General features: G+C 38.7%; 1 protein-coding gene across 1 annotated transcript in view; it reads left to right on the forward strand.

The window, feature by feature from the left end:
- The window catches only part of BLOC1S5 (biogenesis of lysosomal organelles complex 1 subunit 5), a 38,130-nt gene extending 18,426 nt beyond the window's left edge, over positions 1 to 19,704 (forward strand). Inside the window, exons 3-5 of the mRNA XM_032649732.1 lie at positions 2,831 to 2,960; positions 9,135 to 9,193; positions 19,269 to 19,704. Coding sequence (XP_032505623.1) covers positions 2,831 to 2,960; positions 9,135 to 9,193; positions 19,269 to 19,463 — 384 coding nt within the window. The 3' untranslated portion in view covers positions 19,464 to 19,704. The remainder of the gene's footprint in view (positions 1 to 2,830; positions 2,961 to 9,134; positions 9,194 to 19,268) is intronic.
- The last annotated feature ends 3,285 nt before the right edge of the window (positions 19,705 to 22,989 follow it).

The following is a 22,989-nucleotide window of genomic DNA, read 5'->3' on the forward strand; positions in this document are numbered from 1 at the left end:
ACAAACCGTGAATCTGATCAGCCCTCTAGTTCTAACTAGTAATTTACAGGAGAGAGAAGAGACAAAAGGATATCTTAAATCACACCATTAGGATTCATTCAGTTAAAAAACAGATTGTGGGAAACTGTGCAGAACAGATGACTCGCTTTTTTTCAGTAAGTTGCAAGGTGGACAAAAAATGGAAGGGAAATCTATAGATTAAAAAGGATTTAGGAAGCATATTAACCAGTTGCAGTGTATGAATATTATTTAGGTTTTGGTCTAAACGAACTGGGGTATAGAAGGAAACTTTGGGATATTTGAGGTAATGTGAGTACTTTGTTGATATTTAGTATTGAAGAATTATTGTTGAGAAAGAGAGTGAGTGGGCGGGTTGGGGCAAGGGGAGGAGGAAATGGGAGAGGGGAAGGGTGCTGTGGTTTCATTATTTTTTTTATTTTTTATTTTTAAAGAGGAATCCTTGTTTTTTAAAGGTAGATATTGAAATATTGCTTTAAAAGAATCTAGGATTGTGGGTAGGGGGCTGTACGGAGTGTTACAGGGGGAACAAAGTCAGCCACAAGTTGAAGCTTGGTGATGAGTACATGAGGATTCATTCTTTCATTCTCTCTCAACTTTTGTATAAGTTTAAAATTTTTTATTATGGAAAAATTCGAGTAAAAATCTGACCACAGCTGCTCCATAAGAATGGTTCAAAACAAAACCCCCAGTAACTAACATTATTTCCTTACAATCAAGTTTACCACCCTTTTTAAAGTAAACTTTTCATCTTGTATTATTTTAAGGTTTACAGTAAAGTTACTAAGGTAGTACAGAGGTCTCCTATACGTCTCACCCCCCCTTGTTTTGTTTTGTTTTGTTTGTTTGTTTGTTTGTTTAGGTTGCGTTGGGTCTTCGTTGCTGCGTGTGGGCTTTCTCTAGTTGCAGTGAGCGGGGGCTACTCTTCATTGTGATGTGAGGACTTTTCATTGTAGTGGCTTCTCTTGCTGTTGAGTACGGGCTCTAGGTGCACGGGTTTCAGTAGTTGTGGCTCGCGGTCTCTAGAGCGCAGGCTTGTGGCGCATGGGCTTAGTTGCTCCACGGCATGTGGGATCTTCCTGGACCAGGGCTCGAACATGTCCCCTGCATTGGCAGGTGGATTCTTAACCACTGCGCCACCAGGGAAGTCCCCTCCCGTTGTTAATGTTTTACATTAATTACCATACTACATTGGTAAAAACTAAGAAACTGACATTGATACATTACTGCTAATGAAGCACCAGACTTTATTTGGATTTCACCGGTTTTTCCATTGCCGTCCTCTTCCTGTTCCGGGATGTAATCCAGGGCACCACACTGCATTTAATTGTCATGTCTGTCTAGTCCTCTTTGGTCTGTGACAGTTTCTCAGTCTTTCCTTGTTTTTCTTGATCTTGACAGTCTTGAGTCCTGGGCAGTATCCTGTAGAATGTCCCCCAATCTGGGTTTGTCTGCTGTTCTTCCTAAGATTATACTGGGTTTCTGGGCTTTGGGAAAGAGTACCAGAGAGGTTAAAGTGCCTTTCTTGTCACATTACATTGGGAGGTGCGTGCTGTCACCATGACATCACTGATGAGGTCACCTTCATTGACTCCACTGTAAAGTTAATATTTTTCTCATTCCCTGCTCTATTCTTTGGAAGCAGGTCACTAAGTCTAGCCCACCCAAGTGGAAGGGTGGTTCAAGCTCAGCTTTCTGAAGGGGGGATGGGCTGGGGGTCCCCAAGACCACCCCCAGGTTCATTGGTCACTCACAGGACTCAGCAAGTGGTTGTACTGGTGGCTGAACTCTGTTATGGCAAAAGGATGCAGAGCAAAATCAGCAAAGGGAACAGGTACATGGGGAGACTCTATAGGAGGCCAGGCAGAAACTTCCAGGGATGCCCCCAGCAGTGAGTTGTGACAACACGCATGAAATAGTGTCTCCCAGGGAAGCTCGTCTGAACCTGGGGGTCCATGGTTCTTATTGGGGACTGGACAAGTAGGCACACACTGCCTAGCGCGTATCAAAATTCCAGACTCCCAGAAGGAAAGAGGTGTCTTACACCTCCATGGGAGCTGTTTTCTGGTCAAGTTCCCAGCCCCCAGCCGAAGGCCAACCTTGCAGGCAGGCCTTTGTAAGGAGGAGGTCTCAGGCACTCAGTGTTAACTCTTTTCTGTACAGGGAAGTTCCCACATACTATTACTTTTACAACACATTTTTAGTTGAGAAATCTGGAATCAGATGAAAAATACAGAGCATAATAATAGAAGCTTTATGATGGTAAGAACAACAAAATCAAATTTAAAACCAGATCATTTCTTTCTTTGCCACAGTTGAAATACATGGAGTCTAGGTCTCTTCTTGTTCTTTTAGTATTTCTCATGCCCAATTTTTTTTTTTTTTTTGCGGTATGCGGGCCTGTTGTGGCCTCTCCCGTTGCAGAGCACAGGCTCCGGACGCGCAGGCTCAGCGGCCATGGCTTACGGGCCTAGCCGCTCCATGGCATGTGGGATCCTCCTGGACCGGGGCACGAACCCATGTCCCCTGCATCGGCAGGCGGACTCTCAACCACTGCGCCACCAGGGAAGCCCCCCTCGTGCCCATTTTTAAACATAGGTATAAAAATATTACATTGCAACTTTTGAAGCATTTCATAATTTAAAAAGATGCCTCCAGGTTGTGACCTCATTTATTGCCAAATAATTAGAAGAAGGCTGGGTAAATTTCAGTAGTAGGTAATAACATAACCAAAACCTGGGTGGAAATCCCAGAAAGTAATTACTAAGATTTAAGACACAATATGTACTAGCTGTTTACTTTCTTTTAATAGGAAAAACGTGGTCTTCGAGAAATGCGAGTTCTTGAAAATTTGAAGAATATGATCCATGAAACAAATGAACATACTCTTCCCACGTGTAGGGAAACAATGCAAGACAACTTAAACCAAGTTCTCCAGAGATGTAAGCCAGAGATTTTTTTATATTGCTTTATTTCAGATGCATGCTCTGCCAAAATGGATGTCCATGAGTATTTGCTGAGAGATGGAGAGAGAATTCTTAAGCGGGAGCCAGGAGAGGGAAGTCACAGATAAAGTGCTTATCTAGCAGTTAGTGTGTGTTGCCCTTGATGCTAAGAGCATTAATCTCCAAAGCAAGATGGGTGCACAAGATAATCCTTCTAGGATGTAAGACAATCGAAACATTTTTTACCTTAAAAAAAAAAAACTTATTCATAAGAAAAAGTTTGATGACCAGTAATTAGGATATGAAATGAAGCTTCTTTTTCAAACAGGATACTAGAGTTTTTAACTAAAAAAAAAAAAAAAACCTGTCAAAAACGTTTATGTTTTATCACTTTTTTCATTAAGCAAAATATTTTAACATGGAGAGATGTTTGCTTAAAAAGATATTTATTAAACATATTAAACTATAAAATAAAAGTTTTATTAGTAACTGAGTTTAAAATTAGAGGTGTATCAGAAACTCAGCGCTTCTCAGATCCATATTGACACTGTTCAGTTTGTCCAAGGACAAATGATGCTGGTAGATAACGATGGAGGGCAACATGAAACAATATCTTTCTGGGGAGAAAATAGCAAAACTGGAGGGTAATGTAATGTCCCGTGAGGGAAGGTAGCAGGGGGGCTTGGTTAATGACTGAGTTACGTAAGAGTATGTGTGCAAGTCCAGGTTAGCCTGGGTCCTCTGATGCTCAGGAGCTTGGAGAGGACAGACCTCCCACAATCACATTTGGTTTCTTTGAGTAGAAGAGCAAAGAGTCTAGAATTGACTTCAGGCTTTGCATGGTAACTGCAAACACACCCTTGTTCGTTCAACCATCACTTCGTTAACCTTGACAAGCTTTCTAGTCATTACAGTAAAAGTAAAACTCAAATTATTATTGATAGAAATGCTTATGTTTACTTTTGAGATGTACTTATAACTTTCCTTGTACACACTTTGAGTATATAAAAAAATATTGGATAAAACTTAGTAAGAAAAAGAAAACTGTGAATGGTTGTTTTGACTTGTTTTGTTCTTGGGCCAAAGCTATTTCTGACGTGAGGCCTCATGCCAAAAGTATAGTCTTCACAATGAAATAGAAAAGTTTTACAGGTAACAGGGAATCCAGACTGTAAATGTATTCTGCTAAAAGAAAGAATTAAAGCACACAGAATGTGAAGTAATAATGAAAGTTTTAACCTCTGAGGACTACCTCATTGTTAGCATTAGAGACATGCGGTGGCTTTGGAGTTAATTTTGTTGCTAGAAGCAGGAATGGCTTCCTCAGTAGGCTCCAGCCTAAGTATTTCCTTGTAGCTATTATCATGAGCCTAACGGGGATAATGGAGATGATTATCTGCTTTTAGAGCCAATGTAGTTTTAAAAATTGGCCTGGGCCCAGCTGTTGTTCCTGCAGGATTTCATGTTTAAAAACTTTACATTTTGAGCCATGGCGCTGGCTTGCTTATAAAAGTGAGTTTATCTAGGCAGTATACTCTGATCTAACTAATACTTTACAAGGTTAGTGACAGTTGAGTTTTGTTTTGTGCCTGTTAGTAGATCTGTCTCATTTATCTCTTCTCTGCATGTTTGAGGGCTGAGCTGGGCGTGTGGTTTGCTGAGAATCTTAGAACTCGGTGGTGTGGATCTTAAGCTATTGGTCCATCGTTGTGCACAAAACTGAGCAACTGTGGAGCATTAAGGGGGAGACGTCTCGGCTTGTTTGGATGGAAACGGTTACAGAATCCTAGCTGAGTGTCTTAGCATTGGATGAGCAGAGGCTTCAGAACCAAAACTCACCTGTGGTTCCTTAAAAAACACAAAAAGTAAGTGAGAGCTCTAGGAGGGTACATAAGAGTAACCCGTAAAGTACGTTTTTCTCATCCTAGTGTCTGTGTTCTACTTATTATTTATTTCATAGACGCGTAAACTTCACCACGTTTGTTGTCTCAAGATCTTGCTTAGTGTTGAGGACCCAGCCTTTGATTTTAGAGGCTAAGAAGGACAGAAAGCCTTTAGGTTATTCCTCATTCAAATTAACTAAATTTTAAGAGCAGTGACTTTATTTTTTATTATTTAAACAAAAGGATACATGCCTAAGTAATAAGAAAGTAGAAATAAAGAAGAAAATAAGAAAGAAAAAGAAGCAAGAAATCACTTTAATTGCCTCAAGATAACCATTGCTTTTTAACTTTGGTGAGTATCATTCCCAACATCTTTTTTTTTTTTTTTTTGCGGTACGCAGGCCTCTCACTGTTGTGGCCTCTCCCGTTGCGAAGCACAGGCTCCGGACGCGTAGGCTCAGCGGCCATGGCTCATGGGCCCAGCCGCTCCACAGCATGTGGGATCTTCCCGGACCAGGGCACAAACCCGCGTCCCCTGCATCGGCAGGCGGACTCTCAACCACTGCACCACCAGGGAAGCCCTGGAAGGTGGATTCTTTACCTCTAGACCACCAGGGAAGTCCCAGTCCATTTTCTTTTTCTCATTTTTTTGGGGTTGGAGTGGTTATGGTGAGGTCAGGAGACTCAGTTCTTTATAGACTCTGTGTTCCTATTCTTGGCCACCACTTTTTTAAAATAAATCTATTTATTTATTTTTGGCTGCGTTGGGTCATCGTTGCTGCGTGCGGGCTTTCTCTAGGTGCGGCGAGCGGGGGCTACTCTTCGTTGTGGTGCACGGGCTTCTCATTTCGGTGGCTTCTTGTTGTGGAGCACGGGCTCTAGGTGCGCGGGGCTTCAGTAGTTGTGGCTCGCAGACTCAGTAGTTGTGGCTCGCGGGCTCTAGAGCACAGGCTCAGTAGTTGTGGCGCACGGGCTTAGTTGCTCCGCAGCATGTGGGATCTTCCCAGATCAGGGCTGGAACTCGTGTCCCCTGCATTGGCAGGTGGATTCTTAACCACTGCGCCACCAGGGAAGTCCTTGGCCACCACTTTTCAAAGTTTAAATATAATTATATAATTCCTCGTTGTTCAGTAAATGATGGATTTTTTTTTACCTTATTAAAAAACTGTTAATTTATTTTATAAGGTACTTAGGGGGCTAAGTTTGTCTGATTTTGCTTCACTCTCCCTCTGTAGCTAGAAAACTTTAAGAACTCATTATGACTTAAAATACTAATTTTTAATAGCACTTGACTAGTTAGATTTTTTACCTGTATTTTCCTCATTGACCATCTTAACTGTGTAAAGTAAATATTTATCACCCTCTTCCCAACACATTTATAGTTGAGGAAACTGAAAGTGTTTTAACATCCATGGTTCTCCCTAATAGTTGGAGGAACCGCCATGCAGACTTAGTGCCTCTGCTGCCAGAGCTCAAGCTCTTTGAACTTCAGAATGACGGTCCTGCAGAAGAGGTCATGACGAGAGTCCGCCTTTTCTCCTGAATTTTCTCCTACAGCACAGGCTCCTCCTTCTCAGTCTGCTTTGTTAGTTTTCACTTCTCTCCTTGACTTTTGACGTTGGGGTGCCCTACGGCTTGGTTCTGGGACATCTTTTCCGTCTGTACACACTATTTGTTCATTGAAATGAATGAATGAGAATTCAGCCAACATCTGCTCCTAATACCAAACCAGAGCTACTTTCTTAGGTGTGTATTTGTGGTTTACACATACACACTGTGACACAATGAATTTGTTTCTCTTTTATGTGAGGACACAGGGACACTGCTAGCTGTTGCATGTCACAATTACTGTGTGTGGTGCTAATCTCCTCAAGTAATCTTTTGGTTTAGAGAAAATAATTTGATGAATTCCTAACTCCTTAAAGTCAGTATAACCTCCTGGGACACTGAGACAGCTGGGGAAGTGGCTTCCTACTGAGTCAGGAATGACCAATATGTGGTGTAGAGCGATAGGGTTAGATACATGGCCCTTTTCCTCTTGGAGTCTCTACTTGAGAAGAAAGGGGAAGAAAGGGTAGTTACGTGATTTTCTTAGATTTTAGAAGAGCAGATTTCATTAAATTCAGAAAGCAAACCTTTTTTATCATGTGGATAAAGAATGAAAAATTTCAGGGACTGAAATTTCTAAAAATGGATATTCTAAGTACAAAGATAATCCTGAGAAGGAACTAAAGTGTGCCTTTGTCCGATGTGTTCTAATTAAATTTTTAAAGTATATAACAAATGACAACATATAAATATCATAGTCCTGTAACTCTTCTTTTAGATGAAGCCCAGAATGATCTGAAAATGATGAAGCACCCAAAGACCACAAAATGGGTTTTTTAAGAGTTATGTTCAGAGCCAAGAAAAAAAAAAAATACAGGAAATGATAGAACCACCACTCGGGAGAGATGATGTAATATTAATATACCACAGAAAGAAGGCAGAGCTAATCAACTCCTATTTTGTTGTGTTTTCAACTTTTCTATTAGAACAAACAATGATTGGGAACCTTAATTTTTAGTACTAAAGTGTTATCTTTGATGTGACCAAAATGAATGGTTACTGATAAAAACATGACTTTTTAAAAGCTGAACCCTCCCCTTTGTCATACTCTCTCAGGGAGGGGCCTAACATTTTTCTGAAAGAGAAGTCACAGCCCCTGCCCTGTGTGGAACTTTGAACTTGGGGCTGGGTTGAGTGGGGTAGAAAGGCGTAATTGTGAAACAACTGGGTAAAATTCTTTAAAGCAAATGCAAGATAAAGTGGTGGGATATACACATACCTGGTTAAAGAATTTCAAATAAGAGAAAATCCTTATAGGGAAAGGATTCAACTGGAGGGCTTTATGAAGGCACTAAACCTTGAACTGGGCTTTTGAAACATGTAAACATTTTAATTAGAGGAAAGGAATAAGGAAAGCACTTTCAGTAGGGAGGGGACAGTGCATAGAATAATAGCCACAGTAACATTTCTTGACTGCTTACCATGTGTGAAGAACTGCTCTGAGTGGCTTTTATGATTAATCTTTCAGTTATTTTTAAGCATACTATCTCATCCTTTTCTCATGTCCATTCTGAAGCCCTCTTATTAGTTGTTATGTTCATTTTACAAATGAGGAACTAAGGTTCTGAGAGATTAGGAGCAGCAGCGGTAGCACCTGGCACATAGCAAACGCTCAGTAAATACCTGACAGACGGCCGCATGCAGGAGCGAGCACACGAGCCCAAGGGCAGTCACACGCGTAACTCAAGCTCACCTCAAGGTTTGACTGAGGAAGGCTGACTCTTAGCCCACACACCAACCAGCGAAGTAAGTGAAAACGTTTGTGTACAGAAATAAAACAGATCGGGTAAAGGAAGAGGCTTGAACAACTGATGGATTAAAACCAGTTTCATTGTTGAGATTATAGGAGAGGTAGAGCCCTGAAGGTAAGAGCCGAGTCTTAGGGTCAGGGGTCTGATTTTAAGTCCTGCTTCCTGCGCCTGTTAGCCATATTACCTCCTTGAGTGATGTTTCACTGTGTTTGTGCCTCAGATTTTTACAGATGACAAGAATCTGTAAAATGGGATAGTGATCCTCACTTAGTAGGAAAGTGGAATGAAGAGGAGTAATACATGGAAAGTACTTAGCACACTTCTTGGCACATAGTAATACTCAGCAAATAACTACAATAACTATTACTAGCAATTTTAAGTCATTACAAAAGGGAAATGACTCAAAAGAAAGCAGTCCAGAGAAACCTGAATCTGGCAGTGGCAGCCTGGATGAATTAGAAGAGGTGAGAAGAATAGTAGAAAGTCGTCGAAGCATTCTGGGTATCAAGTCCTGCCTGCAAGAGAGCAGGGGTACCAGTGAGGAAGGGGCAGGGGAAGTTAATGAATCAGAGAGACTCTGTAAAGTCTACATCCATCAGAATGGAATGATAACATTTATCAGGTGTTTTATATCTTTTTAGAGAATTCTGAGGTCATTGATGACAACTTGTCATTGGAATTAGTACTGAATGCCCTTGGCTTGCAGCTCAAAGCTCACAAATGATAGTGGTTCTCATTATGACATCCTGAATACTTTTTCTCCCCTTTTAGCCACCCTACCATGACCAAAATAATACCAGCTTTTTTTTGCATAGTTTCTTGAGATCTAAAACAGTCCAAGTGTTGTTTTTTGTTTTTGTTTTAATCCAGGTTAGTTTCTCCTTGGACAAGGGCTGCTGATTGAAAACCCACTCTCTGTTTTATTTCAGTGCAAGCAGCTACAGACTCGGTCTGTAGGCTCCAACAGAGGGAACGGGAGCGAAACAAGGTAAAAGTGGACCATTTGGGTAATGGAGGCTATAACTCCAGGGCTTTTATTATCATATTATTAGCAGTTGCTTTTGATTTTAAAGAATTCTCTGAATTTGTTTTCTCTTATGCAGTGATTTTAAAAGATTAAAAAATGGCTAATTCATTGAAGGTGTGTTGAGGAGATATGGTCACATAATTGCACGATCTGTATTTTTATAATTCAAATTGCAGACCTCTTTTTCTCCTTTTCAGCTTTTCCCTGAAAGTGGTATTTGTCTCTTAGAGGAGAAAAAATAGGACTGTTACATGGAACAAAAAATAGCCACCAGGTTGGAAATATAAATCTTCAGGCCTGAGGCCTTGAGTATATTATGTATATTTCTTCTAGAAAAGGAGGCATTCATGCCTGTGGATGGGTTCTTTAATGAATAGTCATAAGAGTGTGTGAATCACTTGCTGGGTAGTGCTTTGCTTATTTGAATTATATCTTAACTAAATTCAGATGTGGAAAAACAGCACAAGAATTTAAGTTCCTGTAATAATTTGGTGTTTTAACTTACAGTTTTCATGAAGTATTTTTATAACTTTATTGTTCTAAACTAGTGGGGGTACACTTGTTAAGAAATGTTGAGTCACTCTGAAAATAATGCCTTTTTGTGTGTTTATATCAGCAAGTGTTACTATCTCCATTTGTCCTTAATGTGTGGTTTATCCATAATAATGGTACCAATCTGGCACTGTAAAAAAGAAACGCGGATCTTGCCCGAGTTTAAATTTCTCCACCCTTTGCTCAACTCTTAATGTTGATATAAATTTTAGAACTCAACAATCTGATGAATCAGGCCTTACTGAAAAGACAGTTAAGCCAGGTGGGAAGGCTGCCCGAGAGGAACAGGATCCCAGCGGGCCAGGTTGGGAAACAGGGCTGTTGCGAGACCACTGATAACATGGCAGGGCAGAGCCGTGGGCAGGGAAGTTGGTGTCGGGGTGCAGTGCTTGCACAGTGTCCGGAGAGCACGGTGGGGACAGCCGTGGGGGCTTCAGTGCGCCATGCCCAGCTGGACAGCAGATTTTTTTTTAGTCTCTACTTGGCTAGGTGCCACTGAGGGTGAAAGATCTTATTTTAAGTTTAAGGCAGCTCATACATGTAGGAGCTAAAAGTCTAGGAGTCCCAAACCACTAACGCGAATGTAACGTAGGATAAAGTAAGGGCTGTGATAGTTACAAAGAACTTTGCACGATCTTGGCAAAAAGTGTAATTTACTGGGAAGATAGTGACATCCGAGCCCAACCTTGATCAGTGAGTAGGAATTCGAGTGATAGAAGATGGGAAGAAAGATACTGTAGGATAAAGGATATAGTGGAAGCAAAGGCAAAAGATGGGAGAAGTCGGTGGTCTCACAGAGCTGGTAGGTAGACTGTCCAGATGGTTGTTTCCAGAGAAGAATGTAGAGAATCAAGCATTCAACGTTAGGCAATTTGTTGTGGAAGCACCAGGAACATTCCTGTGTTTGAGAATCAGAAAAACTTTTTCTGATAGAACACTGGCTGTGCTGGCTGTTACTGGCTGTAACTTATGCAGTTCTCTTGGCTTTCAAAATAAAAATGAAAAAGGGGTGTTTTTTACGTGAATATGCACTCACATGATATTGGTCTTTATTTCTAAGACATTCTCAGGGCAGTTATGATTCTGATAAAATGGCAATCCCTGTCATTCTTAAGCAGAACTAACCTAACATTAAATTATAATTGGGATAGGTGGTTCCTCTTGTCACTTTGAACTTTTTTCATGTTTGGTGTATTAACTGTATGTAGGTAGGAAAATTACCAGATGGGGTAAAAAATACCTGGTGTCTTCTATTTCTGGTACTTGCCTTTATTAGCTAACTGTGTGCCCTTGGACAAGTCCTTGAGCTTCAAAGCAAATACTTGCTCTACTTACCTGATATGTTGTGTTATATAATTTATGTGAAATAGCTTTACTTTCCAAATGTCAGGTGGCTTTTTTTCCCCCACCACCTCGATCGTTTGTTTAAGATGCAGGCAGTCACTCTGGATAAGGGTCCTGCTGTGGTCTGTAGGGTTGGTGAAGCACTTGATTTTCTAAATTGAAAGATACTGTCCCTTGGTTTAAAAAAAAATAATGGCCTCAAGAAATAATAAAGCCCTTGGGGTATTTTGGTCTTAAATATATTTCTTCCAGGTACTATCTCAGAGAATGTTATTGAACTTTTTTTTTAATGGAATACACTGATTAAATATCAGTATTTTAGAATCAGTATTTTAGAATATATTGAAATGTAGTCTTTATTTCTTTCATCAGTGCTTATCTAGTTAGCGGAACATTTGAAATATGGATCCTTAAGGTCTTCCTTTTTTTTTGAAGTGCCATATCTGATTTTGCTAAAACTTCGTGTGGCAGAGGTTTCAGACTACATATATATGACAGAGAGGTAAAGTTTAATTTCTCATCTAGCAAAAAAGTATAAAGCAAAATTAACCTCTAGCTGCATTTTACAATCTAATGTTAATTGTTGCCTCGGTTATTCTATTGGCTACATTTTGTATATTTGAATGGCTCTCAGAACAAAGAAAGATGGGAGTAGTAATGGAATAAAATAGACTATTGCCATTAATCATTCTTTTATGTCAAGACAATTTGTGGAATTCTGTGGGAAGTAAGTTATGATAAACGTCATTCATCCAAATCATATTTCCCACAATTGATATCTAAAAGTACATTCAGAAGAACAATAAATGCACATTCCCCAGTTATTTGACATATGTCTTAAAAACTGGTAACTAATACAAGCTGCATATTGGGCACTAGCAGTAAGAGTAGTGAAATGAAAATACAATTGGCTTATAAGATTCACTGACTTAAATAAGCTGTCGAAGGCGGATGATGAGCTGGTTAGTATCTGTCACTGGTTTGAACTTAGGTTCATGCACGGGCATCAACTATGGAAGTTCTGTTCATCCAGACTAGAGATAATAATAAAACATGAATCCTTTGATTCATCTTGTCCACAAATGTTTATTAAATTTCGTTTTCCCTCTGTATGATTTTTTTTTTTTTTATGAGAGCAGTGAGATAACATGGTTTATACATTTTTTCTTGATAGAGTTTGAAAATGTAGGGTAATGGGTCAGTACAATCGGCCCTCTGCATCCGCTGGTTCTGCATCCGTGGATTCAACCAAAATATTTAAAATGTATATTTTTTAAATTCCAGGAAGTTCCAAAAAGCAAAACTTGAATTTGCCACATGCTGGCAGCTGTTTCCAAAGCAGTTACACTGTATTTATATAGCATTTATATGTATTAGGTATTATAAGTAATCTAGAGATGATTTAAAGTATATGGGAGGATTTACAGGTTATATGCAAATACTACACCAAGTTATAAGAGACTTGAGCATCCGTGGATTTTGATATCCATAGTGGGGGGGGGGGCGGTCCTGGAACAAAAACCCCATGGATACCACGGGATGACTGTACATAATATTCTAAATATTTTAAATAATTACTGGCAGTTGTTATTCTGGTACTTCTTATTGAAGTAAATACTTTTTCATTTATCTGTGTAAGGCATATGTAAAATTAAAGGCACATGTATTGCTGACAGATGTTCCAAAGAACCTTTTAGACATTAGTTGCTTTATTCAGAGTTTTCCCTTAGATCAGGGTTTTTCAACCTCTGCGCTGTTGGCGTTTTGGAGCAGATAAATCTTCGTTGTGGAGTCTTTCCTGCATGTTGTAGGATGTTTAGCAGCATCCTTGGCCTCTACCTACTAGATGCCAGTATCACCACCCCCAACCTGTGTTGTGATAACCAAAAACCTGGGGGACAGGAGCCTCAAAATCACCCCCCACTGAGAATTACCGACTTAGACTAATGCGTGCAAAAATGTGTTTTTATTATGTATCCATGAGTTGATTTATAGACCTGGTCCTAGACACAGTTTGCCTTCAGGATTGACTTTTCTTCAAATGTATCTCCAATGGGACATAAGTAAGCTGGGTTATTACTACTATTTCTTTCTGTTGTAGAAAGAGACAAAAACCATTACAGCTAATTATTTTTGGTACACAGCTATAGCTCATTAATAAACTTTCTCTTTATTTTCTTTTAAAGTTGGCATTTTCTTTTTTATCTTGGGAAAACAAATGTATCCACTCCTTTGAGTATGCAATTGATTTCATTTAGGAAGAACCCTCTGAAACTTGATTTGAATTATTTTTATTGTGATAAAATACACAGATATGTCATTTGGGAAAGTATTAAACATAAGAATAAGTCTGGAAGAGATTCATAAAAGTCACATTTCACAGTGAATTCTAGAAATCTTTATTTCTTTGGAAACCATTTTAGTGGCTCCCAATGTGTCCACAATATAAAAATTTTAACTACAGAGTGAAACATACAAATTTAAGTAAAAAAAAAAAAAGTAATGTAGAATGATAGATTTGAACTAATTCAGGTTTTATTTCTGCAGTTGCTTGCTGGATCATTTTTTATTTTATTTTTAAATTTTATTTATTTTTTGACTGTGTCGTGTCTTCATTGCTGCGCGTGGGCTTTCTCTAGTTGCAGTGAGCGGGGGCTACTCTTCATTGCAGTGCATGGGCTTCTCATTGTGGTCGCTTCTCTTGTTGTGGAGCCAAGCTCTAGGTGCGCTGGCTTCAGTAGTTGCGGCGCATGGGCTCAGTAGTTGTGGCTCGCGGGCTTAGTTGCTCCTTGGCATGTGGGATCTTCCCAGACCAGGGATTGAACCAGTGTCGTCTGCATTGGCAGGCGGACTCTTAATCACTGTGCCACTGGGGAAGTCCTGGATCATTTTTTAAATGCAAGGACATTTAGTAATTCAGGGATTAGAGGGGCTGAGCATCTAAAGAAAGCTGACACGATTCTGAACTGTTAGGAATTTACTTTTGGAAATGAACGTGTGTAGCTGACTCACTTTGTTCAGGACTGACTCTGTAACTGGAAGTCCTTTAAATTAACTTCAAGGTTTATTAAAGGATAAACAATGAAAATGTGTTAATTTGAAACTAATGTATTACTAAACTTCAACAGTAACCTCAATAATTGTTTAGAACTCAGACCAAAGAAGGATTTGGGGGTTAAGAGTATTTTATCACTGACATTACTCAGTATATTGCCAGCACCTGGTGGTAATAAAAACCAGTCTTTCAGTTGTGTGTGTCATTGGTTTAAATTCTGTTCAGACAGTGCACCCCCTTGTTGCTTGCACCCAGGGCAGAGCTCTCCCACCCTCGTGCTGTTGGTATGCCATTAGTACATATTGTATCGTTACTGAAAAAAGAAAGCTGCAGACCATCATGTGTCGTATGACTACATTTTGTTGTAATTAAGTAAATAGGTTTGTGTGAACAAAGGAAAAAGCGTAAATGTACCCATCAAACTAGTAATAATACTAAGAAAAAGGAAACAAGGGAAAGGATTTGTATGTGTATGTTGGGGGGGGGGAACTGTCCCTTTATATTCTTGTGTTTGAATTTGTTTCTAAGATCTGTGATACTTCTTTAATAAAAATTAAGGGAAAATGCTAATATGAGGAATTACTGAGCCTTAAGTATTTATACTTTCTATTTTGATAGATTTTTGCAAATTGCTCACCAAAGACCCTAATTACTGCTACCACCATGAATATCAAGTTTTAAACGTATAATTTAGTATGTACTCTTTTGGTAGCTGCTAGAAATTTAACTGCTAACCGTAATTACCTATTACAGGTAATTTTAAGCTTTAAATGGTAAGTAGTTCCATTACTATGTTGTGTTCCTTCTGTTAGTCTTGTGTGAATCTGTCGCACATAACGATAGTTAGATATGATCGTTATTTTTCAAACGTGTTTCAACTGTAGAGGAATCCTTCTTTCAGACTAAATCTGACGTAGAGCCCCCTATATTGAACGTGAAAGCCGAATTACTGTGCACAGGCGATGACGGTCTGCGGTTAGCTCACTGTTTATAAAAGACTGTTCCTTATTTCTGAGAGTTCTTTTTAGTTGTAAACAGACTCATTGGCATGTTAGGCTAAATCTTTGGCGTTTATAACTTGCTCTGCGTGAACTGGAGGCGCGCTGCCCTTAGGACGGGCTCGGTTCTCGAGGTGGCGCCTTTGCTGCTTCAGATCAAGGAGCAGTTCAGCTCCTTGTTGTTCTGTTCTGGTGAGGTTACCACTGCCCAGACTGTATTTCCTGACATTTTGAATAGATATGCTGAGGTAGCCTTCACTCCTGTTGGCTTAAATAGTTTTTAACTTGCTCCTGGGTGATGATATGTGAGATATAGCTAACTCGGGATTTTTCTGCTGTTATATACAATGAAACCTCACGTGTCTAGAAGTCTTAGAACACGAATCATTCCATATAGCCAGGTCAACCACAAAGCTGAGGTTTTTATCATCTTGAAGCATAGTACTTTTATCACTTTAACTATTTTGGATGGAAATCTTTAAAAATATATTCCACACTTTTCTGGTTTTTATAAAAAGTTTATTAAATGTTACAGGTTAATTTTCTTTATGAATTAGGAATTACTGAGAATGTAAAGTTTTATGCTATGGTGAAAATGGTGATGTCCTCAGGGAATTCGAGAGAAAAAAGTGTTTCTCTATTTCAGATGCCCTCAGATACTGTCTGTTTCTAAGTTTCTGTATCTGTCTTCTTTTTTTAAGGCTGATGCCTATCATTTCTTTCTGTCTCATTTATCAGCATTTTCTTTAATTTGACTTTTAATATGGTATAGCTTTGGTAAACAGTTAACTAACCTGGTTAGAATTGTGTGTAAGGTAGGGCAAATAAATTCAGAATCAGAAGAGTTTTTCATGAATACTGCAGTATTTTTAAATGGACTTTGTGTTATGTTATTTTGGGCTTGTGTGTGCGTGTGCGTGCACACGTGTGCGTTTTTTTTTTTTTTTTTTTGACCGCTTAAAGTTCTTACCATAAAGTTTTCAACTAAGTTTCAGGTAGATGTTATTTTCTGGTAGCTGACTTTTGTTCATAGGTAAAGATTACAGTGCTGTCAGTACAGGAATATACAAGCTACCCCTCCCTTTTTTTCCTTACTAATTGTGGAGAATGCAAGATTTCAAAGCGGTTACTGTTATTAAAGGTGGGAGACTGAGAAAGGATAGATAAAGTAGAGTGGCTTCCAGACCTTTTTTTAAAAATTTTCTTGAGGTATAGTTGATTTACAATGTTGTGTTTAATTTCTGCCTAAGCAAAGTGATTCAGTTATACATATATACATTCTTTTTCATATTCTTTTCTATTATGGTTTATCACAGGATATTGAATATAGTTCCCTGTGCTACACAGGACCTTGGTGTTTATCCAACACACACACACACAGAGACACACACGCACACACACACACACACACACACACACACGTTTGCATCTGCTAATCCCACACTCCCAATCATTCCTTCCCCTAACCCCCTTCCCCCTTGGCAACCACAAGTTTGCAGAACTTCTTGATACGAAAGCAAGACTAGATTTTCAACTCGGTTAGGGAATTGTCAGTCTTCACCTTCTTTTCACCTGGACTAGGAGGCCAAGCAGTGATATGTGTCATATGAAAAAGGTACTTGGATGTATATGTCTTTGGTAATAATATTCTGAAGCCACAAAATAGAGAAACTGGTCTTTGGCAATGTCTTAATTAAAGTCTTGTCTTACAGCCAAATGGTAAATGGTGGAATCACGGGAAGATTGAGTTGAGTATGGGTTTGGGAGGCGAGAACTATTTCTTTTATTCGAGTTGCCTTGTATTGTTTGAATTACAAAAATCTGTTGCTAAAATCAGATTATTAAAATTAAAGATTTAAAACCTTGAATCGAAGAAGATTAAAAAGTGGTTTGATCTGCCTTCTAGATGCGTTGCTCATATCTGTATAATAATGCTTACCTTCTATTAAGCACTGTAGACACTGAGCTAGGAACTTGACATGATACAGATTTATTTATGAATGTAAATATTCTTTTCCGCATTTTAAAATTAAAATTTAACGTGGCCAGAGTCGTGCAACTGGTAACAGGTGAACCAGAATTTGAAGCCAGGTTTATCCACTTCCCAAATCTTCATTTTTCTCTCTTGAGCTGTATGTATGGCAACATGCTGCCTGGTGGGAAGTCGAACCTGGGCTGTTGCCTCATGGCACAGATCACAGGGTCAGCCAAGCTAATGACAGTGTTTCAATTAAAAAGAGAAGACTAATCTGTTAAACAACTTCTGAGCATGCAGGGTTAGTATCCTCTGTACTTATTAGAAATTAATTTTCAGCCAAAGCAAGGCATCATTTTGATGAAATTTATTTGCATTTTTCTTTTCTATGACTTTTCTCTTAAAATAAATAGTTCTGTAAAAGTTCCATGAAAAGAATTTAATGAACTCTTCATGTTTTATTCATCTTTTGAAGAATTACCATCCATGAGGCTGAAAGGTTAAGAAAAAATGTTTTGAATTTTGTTTAACCTGTTTCCCAAACTTACTGGATCAGCAAACCCCATCCTAACCCTTTCTCCCCACCACTGTACTGCCTGCTCAGATCACATGGGTCTGCGGGACATATTTTAGGGGAATGTTTCACTATAACTGAAACTTCAGATTCACTTCTAACCTCTCGCCTTGGTGCTGAGGAACTTTAGATCAGATTGGCAGAAAAAACTCTTGCAGTAGTTTTTTTTTTTTTTTGTCTTGCAGAAGACCTTTAGCCATCTATGTAAAACTTCTCTGGAAAGATCTGATTTGCATTTTGTGATAGAAAAGCCATAGGTTTGGGTGTCAGCAAGTCCTAAGTTTGAGTCTACAATGTAGTAGCTCAGTGACCATGGAGAAGTAAATTTAGTGTTCTTAAGCCTTAATTTCTTCATCTGTAAAATGAGAATCCTGTAACCTCAGAAGTAGATAAGATATACAAAACAACTAGCAGAAATGCATCTTTCATAGATACTTAGAGCACCATGGCTTCTCCACCTTGCTTCTCGTCATGGCCCAGATGAGAGAGAAGATAATGGGCGGCATTATGGGTGGCGGGAAAATACGGCTTCCATCTTTTTCCTGATAGCTCTCTCAGCATCTGAGTTACCAGTATTCTGAGTAACCAGGTGTCCTCCTGTTTTCATTAGAGCTCTGGGATTAGTAAGCCTTTTGGTGCTTTGTAGGTTTTGATGGTTTGCATCTGTCACAGTGCTTGTTTTTTAAACAGGACTTAGTCTGTGGCAAAACTTCTAGACACATATGTAGAATACTGAGGCAGAGATAGAAAGTTTTTTTTATACTGTCTTTTTGTATTTAGCTCTTTGTGGGTTGACCAAAAGGTTCGTTCAGGTTTTTCTGTGAGATGTTACGGGAAAATCCGAACGAACTTTTTGGCCAACCCAATACGTATTCAAAGATAATAACTTAAAGTATATTAAATTTATGCCTTTTAATTTATATATTGTTTCATCTTTACTGTTGTGTTACTCAAAAGAAAAAATTTGTCCTCATACAGAAATATTAAGGGACATCTCAAGATGAACTTAGATATTTGACACAGATGCTTTTGCCGTTTATTTGCTTTAAGTTTTGGAACTGAACCAAGAGAGAGGTCTTGAGTTCTCTTCCAGTGATTAATAATCTGTGATTCTTTTAATGTGGCCAAAAATATTTTATGTGAGACATGCATTTTAATTTCTTAAAATAACAATTCTTTTGGCATGTATTCTTTAAACTTAATTTTTAAATTATATGCGATTAAATGGAATTTGTGGAGAAATAGAGGTATGAAAATTTACCTGGATTATGTTTGATTCTGTCATTTAAAATACTAGACATTTTTGAAATTTCAGAAATGTGAATGCCCATGTTCGGGCATCGTAAGAGAAGCCTTAGATGTTTCTAATATGTCATATTCTTGTTGGACATTAAAACTATAAAGCAGTTTTGTCACTGTGACTTAGAAGCCGATTGTTACACTGTAGTGAGCAAATATCAAGAGGCAGTTATTTTTGTCTCTCTGCATAGAAAATTGTCTGCAAAACGTCCCATGACTTTCAAATTTTCTTTTCTCAGATGCATAATGACCATTTAATAGCTAGTGAGAAACAGCATATAATGCAGTGGGAGGATTTCATGAAAGAACAACACAGCAAACAGGCTGAGGTGGACGAAGAGCACAGAACAGCCATGGAGAGGCTGAAAGAACAATACGCCGAGATGGAGAGGGGCCTGGCAAAATACCCAGCCTTTGGAGAACTTGAGCCGTAACAGTAACAGACTGATGAGAAAATACTGCCTTCCCCTCAGAAACCGCTCAGCCTCTGCCTCAAGTTGAGCAGCGTATTCAGTGTCACTCTTCTGCGGAAGAAAGAAACTGCTACCAGAGTCTTAGCTGTTTCCTAGAAGAAGAATGCCACATCTTCCCAGTTTTAATTTCCTGTATCTGCCTGTATCTCTAAATGGGGAGAAGTAGGAGGAAAATGGTATAAACATGCTCTTTGTTAATGAGGATTGGTCTTAGTTTCCATTGATTATCTCGGAGAACTGTAAATGCAGACTTCTTAGAAAAGTAATTTAATTCATTCTTATGCAGGGCTAATGTTACTTTATTATGGTGGCTGCCTGTCAGAGCCTCCCTGGCTCTTGGAAGAGTGTGTACAATGTTATTCCATGAGTAATGTACTGAGAAACAACTGTCCTGGGAGCAGAGACCACATTGAAGAGAGTCAAAACTTTGTCTCTGCTCTTCAAAGAGAGCCGCTTTGGTTTCTGAATTGGCCTCTGTTGGGAGAAGTCGCAGATTTTGCATGGCAGCGTAATGCCGTGTTTCACTGGATGACAAGACATGCTTGTTAAGTTTGTGGCCTTCCAGCACTTCATATTTTCAGCTTTTAAAATGTGCTCACAAGGAAAAGCTTACCAAAAATAGAGTTGACTTTTAACCTTTCCAAGAACCATAATCTTGCCCATAGATTTACCTCATTTTTACGTGTGTTTTGCTGTGGGTACGCTTTGTCAGATAAATAATGTCTATACATGTTTCAGCTGTTTAATGAGTAATCAGCAAAATCTGCCAAGGCGTCCCTCTGGAACCATGTAAAGATTCTGGCTCTGAGTAAACCAGAAGTATTTGCCCACATGGCAAATGATCCATGTTAAATGTAAATCCTTTTTAGTGTTTAATGTCTGTTCTCATAAGCAGGTGTATTAAGATGAAACATGTACCAGTTCTGTCATCACTGTGATCTTTAAAAATCTGCATTTACCAATCTAATTGAGGAACTAAGTTGATTTTTTATTTGCCATAAACCAAGCAGAATTAAATGCAATAATTTCAAGAGATTTATGGCAAATGAATTTGAGGTATGGATAAATCTTTCAGGTCTTTTTTTTTTTTTTTTTTTATTGCTCTTCAGTAAAGAAAGGCACAAGAAAGAAAATACTCAACTCTTGTGTTATCTCAGTGTTGCTACTGCAGAAAAGTGACAGTGCTTGCTTGTGTAAAGTTATGGCTTGCTGTCAAAGCTTCATTCTTGGCTGCATGTTGAAAATGTGATTAAAGTTAATAGAGGAGATGAAATAAGTATTTGAGATTTCTTTCAGTAACACTGAACTTCTGCCAACTCCCTCTGTCCGCTACTGTAGGCTTGACAGGTTCATCCATCATCCTCTGGTACCTGGACGAAAAAGAGCACTTGCTGACATTCAGGCATGTTGGAATTTTCTTAATTCTCTTTCAGTGGATGGAAAAAGAAAACATACTTCCCAGAATATCCCACACATGAAAAGGGAGGGGAACCTTAAATGAAAATTCCTTTTGTACCATAGGCAGTTTTGGGAGAGCCATTAATTGCCAATGCACCATTGAACAGATGCTGGAACCAGGAGATCAGGACTTTGTGTGAGCAGGAATGGTTCCTCAACTTGTGCAAAGATTTCTGACAGTGTTTGTTCATCTCCTATGAATAATAAATACTTTACCATATGAGTTAATATACTATAGAAGGATCTAAGAGACTTCTTAAACCAAAATGATTTAATGGACTTTTTGAGCTTGAAACATTGATACTAAATTCTTTCTTTGTGACTTTCTTAGCTGTTCAGTATAGCTTCTAAAAGAGAGGGTTGCTTTTCTTTCCCTTTACTATTTTTAGTAGTGAACACTTTCACTTATATTTCCCAGTTTTTAAATCACTTTTGATATGTGTTTTATTTATATATAAAAAGTAGCTTTAGTCGTTACATAACGTACAGCATTTCTGCGCTGTGCTGTCAAGCAGAGAGAATATGGATTCTGTGTGCCTCACAGGATTAGTTTCTAATGATCAAACGAAATAATGTTTGTCAACTTAAAGTGCTATAGAAATATTTGTTTTTAAATTCTAAGTATTTTTTATTTTTCATCATGATTTCTTTTTTGACTTATATATGTGGATTTTTTTCCCCATTTCCTAACGTAGTTTTTTTTTTTTTTTTTTTTTTGCGGTACGCAGGCGTCTCACCGCCGCGGCCTCTCCTGTCGCGGAGCGCAGGCCCAGCGGCCACGGCCCACGGGCCCAGCCGCTCCACGGCACGCGGGACCCTCCCAGACCGGGGCATGAACCCGTGATCCCTGCATCGGCAGGCGGTCTCCCAACCACTGCGCCACCAGGGAAGCCCTAACATGTAGATTTTTAAGTTCTGTTCTTATTATTGATTTCTGTTTTTATTGGATTGTGGTCCAAAGATAGATTCATATAAGACTTGAGATGTTAAAATTTGTTGAGATTTGCCATCTTACCTAAAATATGCTAAGTTTTTGTAAATGTTATGTTAGTGCTTAAAAGTATTTTCCAACTGTTGGGTGTTCATTAGACCAAACTTGTTAATTGTGTTGGTTAAATTGTCTCTGTTTTACTGTTCTTTTTTTCTTCTACTTGATCTTCCAGATTCTGATATGTGTTAAAATTTCCTGCTCTAGTGGATTTTCTGATTTCTCCCTGTAATTCTTTCAGCTTTTATTTCATATATTTTGAAGCTTTGTTATTAGGTACCTACAAGTTTAGAATTATCTTCCAAGTTTAGAATTGAATCTTATATTTGTAGTCACAGCCTCTATTTCTAGTAATGTTCTTGTATCAGTTTATATTGCTTTAAAATCTGTTTCTAAAAGAGAGATTTATACAGGCCACACCAGCTGGTTAATAATTTGTAGGGTATATATTTCTTTATTCTTCTGTTGGACCTTTATATCATGTTTTCATGTGCCCCTTAAAAACTGTAACTAGATTTTTTTTTCTTTCTATCTAATTATCTTTTAACTGGAGACTTTAATCCATTTTACATTTGTTGAAATTACTAATATATTAGGATTTATTTATACAGTAAGTCCACTACATATGAACCTTCAAGTTGCGAATTTTCAAAGATGCAAACGTGCCTTCGCCTGTCCAGTCACGTAAGCTAGTTCACGTGTCTTTCATACATTGAACACCTTGCTGTGCAACACGAGGAGCTTACTAATAAAGACCTGACAGAATTGGAGGCCCAGAGAAAGGACGAAGAGAGACAAGAGGAAGAAGAAGTAACTGAAGAACAGAAGAGATTCACAATACAGGAAATGACAAGGGGATTGTCTTTATTTGAGGAGGCACTGTTAGTTTTTGAGCACAGGACCCGAATGTTGAACGGTACACGAGGGTTGCAGCAGCCATTCAGAATGCGATCCAGTGCTACCGTGTCATCTGTGACAGCAAAAAAAAAAGAGCTCCTACCCAGACATCACTGGATCGTTTTTACGGGAGGGTAGGTAGAA

The sequence above is a fragment of the Phocoena sinus genome, chromosome 11, assembly GCF_008692025.1.
Source record: "Phocoena sinus isolate mPhoSin1 chromosome 11, mPhoSin1.pri, whole genome shotgun sequence".
In the NCBI taxonomy this organism is placed as follows: Eukaryota; Metazoa; Chordata; class Mammalia; order Artiodactyla; family Phocoenidae; genus Phocoena; species Phocoena sinus.